The sequence below is a fragment of the Vigna unguiculata genome, chromosome 10, assembly GCF_004118075.2.
Source record: "Vigna unguiculata cultivar IT97K-499-35 chromosome 10, ASM411807v1, whole genome shotgun sequence".
In the NCBI taxonomy this organism is placed as follows: domain Eukaryota; kingdom Viridiplantae; phylum Streptophyta; class Magnoliopsida; order Fabales; family Fabaceae; genus Vigna; species Vigna unguiculata.
In genome coordinates, this window is record NC_040288.1 from 2,835,126 (window position 1) to 2,840,734 (window position 5,609).

The 5,609-nt window shown below is 25.9% G+C and overlaps 1 protein-coding gene across 1 annotated transcript; it reads left to right on the forward strand.

The window, feature by feature from the left end:
* Nucleotides 1–1,749: 1,749 nt before the first annotated feature.
* Nucleotides 1,750–5,146, forward strand: LOC114167394 (beta-glucosidase 12-like). Its single transcript, XM_028052484.1, has 13 exons — nucleotides 1,750–1,911; nucleotides 2,569–2,638; nucleotides 2,755–2,813; nucleotides 2,910–2,985; nucleotides 3,081–3,158; nucleotides 3,259–3,346; nucleotides 3,455–3,710; nucleotides 3,818–3,933; nucleotides 4,101–4,312; nucleotides 4,409–4,440; nucleotides 4,539–4,641; nucleotides 4,783–4,894; nucleotides 4,975–5,146. Exons 1-13 carry the CDS (start codon nucleotides 1,750–1,752, stop codon nucleotides 5,144–5,146), a joined length of 1,536 nt encoding a protein of 511 aa, XP_027908285.1.
* The last annotated feature ends 463 nt before the right edge of the window (nucleotides 5,147–5,609 follow it).

A 5,609-nucleotide genomic window follows, 5' to 3' on the forward strand; every position in this document is an offset into this window, starting at 1 on the left:
CTTTAAAGATAGAACATAAATTTTATCTTCAAATTCATCTACATACTCTATCTCAAATTTATCTTCTCAAAACAATACACGAGAAAGGGTCAGAAAAATTAAAAAGATCTCCTAAATACAATAAAAGAATTAAAATAAATATCTTAAACACGTAGTTATTTTCTAAAAAAAATTAACATAAATGTAATAAAATATATTTTATTTTTTCAAAAATAAAATAAAAACTGATTTGTGAATAAAAAAAGTAAAAAATCAAATTAAATAAATTTCACGATCAAAATACTACTTAAGTCTTAGACTGAAATATAGGTAATAATATATTTATTATTATTATTATTAATAAAAATTATTAATACTATTAACGAAAATTGTGATTAATATATGTTAAATTATTATAATTAATGTATCTTAATAATTAATATGTATTAAGTTATTATAATTAGTATATATTAGTAGTTAACGTATATAAAATTATTACAATTATTGTATATTATTATACATAAATATTTGTGAGCTAATATTACAAATATGAACATTTTATTATTAAAAATAACTTGTAGCTTTTATAATTTTGTAATATTCTTAAGTGATAATTAAAGTGATATTTTCTACAAAAATTTATAAATTTCATTATAATTTGATATAATTCACAAAATATTTATGGTTGTTGTTTATATAAGTTATTATTACTAGTGTAATTAATATATATTAAAATATTTAAGTTTATATATTTATTTTTTGTGATTAATATATATATTATTATATGTGCAACTTTAAGTATGAAAATTTTATTATTGAAAAAAAATCATAATTTCATTATAAGAGAATTGGGAAGTATTATTTATTATTAAATTATTAAAGAAAAAGAATGAATTAACTTTAATATAAGATTTTATTTAAAAAATTAATTTTCTAAATATTGATAAATTAGTTAATCTAATTGATTGAAAACTATATCTTTACGGTGATTTTGTTATAGATATTATATTTATTATGATAAGGAATCAATATGATATGGGTACAATTTTGAATTGAGTACCAGACTATAAATTATATCTTTTAATTTTTCCAAAATTTGATAAATTAATTAATCTATTAAATAACTATGTCGATGGAAAATTATATCTGTATAGTAATAATTTTATAATATTATATTTATAGATATATGATAAGCAATCAATACGATCGATATGATTAGAATTGAATTTGAGTGCCAAACTATAAATTATATCTTTTAATTTTCTAAAAAATAATCAATTAGTTATATGTTGATTGAAAATCACTATACCTGTATAGTGATTTTCTTATAAATATTATTTAGATAGATAGATGATAAAGAATGAATATCATTATTGTTACAAATTGAATTGAGTACCAAACTATAAATTATATCTTTTTATTATCTAAATCTTTATTGTAGAGTTCAAAACCTATAAATAGATACTAATGTTACAGATACTACTCACTCAATATTCATATACACTCATTCGTTAGCTATTCATAGAGTTAAAGAAATTTCTTGAGATTGATATTTTCTGAGTCTTCATCTTGGAAGATCAAACTCAACTTTCTGCAGATCTCACTCTTTCCACTTCAAGATACCAACGTTGTTTCAGGTTAGACGAAAATCAATTTCAATAATTGTTTATCTCTATATTTATAATACTTACAAAGTTTTCGAGCATTATGTAAGGAAACGTTAACACGGAGCATTTGTTCATTAAGCAGAAACAGTGTTCATCACTGAAGATGGCACGCAAAGGGTTCATTCTGTTGGTGTTCTTCGCTCTAACCACACTCTCGTCGATTGGTTTTGCGCAACACCACTCATCTGTTGCTGAAGTTCTTTCTCTGAATCGAAGCAGTTTTCCGACCGGCTTCGTTTTCGGGACAGCATCCTCGGCTTATCAGGTAAATGTTTTCTTATCACAGACCTACATGTATACGAGGGTTGACAAGCACACTTTATTTTGTTAACATTATTACTAAGTGTTTTAATACACTCCATAAGTTTCACATAGTTTAGGAGACATGTCTTTCAGAAACAAAACTAGGACAAAATAATTAACAATGTACTCGAGTCGGATTGGAAAACAAAATACATGAAAAATTTCATTTTGTCCCCTTAATCTTTTATATTTATCTCTTCAACATATCGTGTCCACTAACAGCCTTAATTCCGCTACTGCTTATCAAAAAAATCCTTTACATTATTACTCAAAAAAATTCATATTTTCTACCAATTTTGTTTTAAAATTTTTTCGTAGAAAATACTTACAAATTTTGTTGTAAAAAAAAATTTGCAAGAAATTGCTACCATTTTTTTACAAAATATTTTATATAAAATTTTTCGTAACAAATTTTGTAAGAATTAATTGCAAATTTTATAATTTTATAGAAAATAATTACCCACAAAGAAATTATTTATCAATTAAAATTCTTAGAAAAAATTGCAGAAAAAATTTTTTCTTACAAATTTTTTGATTAATTTGCAAAAAACAATCTCATGTAATATACTTTCAAACCTTGAATTGTTTTCTTATGTTTCTCCATCATATCTACGTATAGTACGAAGGTGCAGCAAACGAAGGTGGGAGAGGACCAAGTATATGGGATGCATACACTCACAAATATCCAGGTTTTTTTTAAAATTTTTTATTGTGTTTTAATCTCTAATATGATATCATTTTGTTGTACTTTTTAAACTTAAAAATAATTGATAATAATCTGATTATATATGTGTAATACTTGCAGACAAGATAAGGGGCGTAAGTAATGGAGATGTAGCTGTTGACCAGTATCATCGCTACAAGGTAAATTTTAAATTTTAGTGATGACAACAAGAAACCAATTATCTCTCTTCCTCAAAGTAATTAATTATTTTTGGATGTTTTTCATTTATATAACAGGAAGATATTCAGATAATGAAGAATATGAATTTGGATGCATACAGATTTTCCATCTCTTGGTCTAGAATCCTACCAAGTGAGATCAAAGTTGATGAACAATTTTTGTTTTTGAAATTATTGTAGTTGGATCTTTCACGTTATAACGATTTCAATCTTGTTGTTCATATACAGACGGAAAGCTGAGTGGAGGTGTAAATCCGGAAGGAATCAGATATTACAACAACCTTATCGATAATTTGCTAGCCAACGGTAACATTCATCTTTTACTCTCTTGTTTTTTGTTTTTTTTTTAATTATTAAATTTTACATTGTATAGTAAAATGACAATACATAAATATTAATATTGCAGGTATAGAACCATACGTGACACTTTTTCATTGGGATCTTCCACAAGCTTTGGAAGAAGAATACGGAGGTTTCTTAAGTCGTCGCGTTGTGTAAGTTATACAAAAATTATTACTTATTTTTGCTTTTCTAAATCTGGTAAATTTTATACTAAATTATCATTTTAAAATAATAACTTTGTTGTATTCTTGATTTTTCAGAGATGATTTTCGAGACTATGCAGAAATTTGTTTCAGATACTTCGGAAACAGGGTTAAATATTGGATTACTCTGAATGAGCCATGGTCTTACAGTAACAGTGGGTATGCAGTTGGGAGTTTTCCACCAGGTCGATGTTCTAAATGGTTAGATTCAAGTTGTTTCGGTGGTGACTCAGGAACAGAACCTTATATAGCTGCACATAATCAACTACTTGCTCATGCATCCGCTGTACATCTCTACAAGAAAAAGTTTCAGGTTTTTTTAGCTTCTATGAGAGCTTTTAAATCTTCATATTTCATAACAATTCCACATTGTTGTAAGAGCTCAAGTATTATGGTATAACACTCTTATTATTTATGCAGAACACTCAGAAAGGAGTCATCGGCATAACACTTAATTCTAATTGGTATGAACCATATTCAAATAGCCAAGCTGATAAAGACGCCGCAATTCGAGCAGTTGAATTCATGTTTGGGTGGTAAGTTCTTAAGTCGGTGAGATAACTAAAAATTATTTGGATTATGTCTTAATATTTTCGTGTACACGTAGGTCTGTCACTGAGAAAACATATGAGTAGTCGTAATTTCTTTTGTTTCCAACCATTCTCAAATTTGATATTTTCATATGTGACAATGATTATTATAGGTACATGGAACCGTTGACAACAGGAAAATATCCAAAAAGCATGCGTTGTCTGGTTGGAAAACGGTTGCCAAAGTTTTCGAAACATGAAGCAAAACTTGTTGCTGGTTCAATCGATTTTGTTGGACTAAACTATTACACAACTTATTATGCTGCCAATGCATCCAAAGCCAACAAACCTAGTTATACTACAGATGCTAATGCCAAAGAAATAAGTGAGCAAAACCTTTTATGTATCAATTATATTTAAATTATAAATGTTAAGAATATATATGAAAATCACATTTTTCTTTGGTTTTCATTTGCCACAGCAATTCGCAACGGAGTTTCTATTGGTCCACAGGTATGTATATAATTTGTTCATGTCAAATTGTAGAAACATGTCATTATTATAGTTATTTATTGGTTTTTCTATAACTTGATTTGTAATTATACTTGCAGTTTGGTCCAAGTTGGTTATATGTCTACCCCAAAGGATTTAGAGAACTGTTGCTTTATACCAATAAAGTATACAACAATCCTTTGATCTACATCACAGAAAATGGTAATTATATCAAAATTCATTTTTATTATTATCTTCAAAATACATAGTGAATATTTAAACAAAATTATTCAAAATATATAATTTTACTATATATGTGATTCTTGTTCTAACATATGAATGTGTATTACTTTTTATTTACAGGAATGGGTGATATTTACACTGATCCAACATTATCTGTTGAGGAAATGCTTCAAGATACTTACAGAATTGATTATTTTTACCGCCATCTTTATTATCTACTCTCAGCAATCAGGTAATTAATACATCATTTTTTTTCACACAATAATATTTATTTTTCTTAAATCTAAATTTTTTTTTTGTTGAATTTATAAGGGATGGCGTAAAAATAAAAGGATACTTTGCATGGTCATTGTTGGACAACTTTGAATGGAAAGATGGCTACGTAGTGCGATTTGGATTAAACTTTGTGGATTACAAAAGTGGTTTAAAGCGACATGCCAAACAATCTGCAAAATGGTTCAAAGCTTTTCTTCAGAAAGATTAGATTATTTTAGGGAATTATAGTATTTATATTACACACTATTAGACTTTACAATTTGTCTTTCATGTAATGCTAATTTTATTTCATTTAATAATATTCAATAAAGTGTGTGTTATTATTATTTTTTAGTTAATGTAATGAAGCTTATTTAATATTTCCTTCAATCCTTTGATATGTGTTGGAAAACAATATTAATTAGATGTTTTTATTATTTGTACTCTTATCGTAAGGTAAAATAGAAAATTTCACACATATTTCATTAAAATAAAAAATATATTATATTTTCTTTGTTTTTCTAAAAGAAATTCCAACAATTAAACAATCTAAAATATATAATTTTTGTATAATAAAACACACCTAGTACGTATTATTTCAATCCATATCTAATAAATGTTTTTATTATATAATATATATATATATATATATAATATAAAATAAAATAACATAGCAGTCATAACTAAACTGC

Coding starts and splice junctions, on each gene's coding strand:
- LOC114167394 (XM_028052484.1), top strand. CDS start 1,750: ATGGCACGCAAAGGGTTCATTCTGTTGGTGTTCTTCGCTCTAACCACA. Junction 1,912..2,568: donor CAGCATCCTCGGCTTATCAG/GTAAATGTTTTC, acceptor ATCTACGTATAG/TACGAAGGTGCAGCAAACGA. Junction 3,347..3,454: donor TTCTTAAGTCGTCGCGTTGT/GTAAGTTATACA, acceptor TTGATTTTTCAG/AGATGATTTTCGAGACTATG.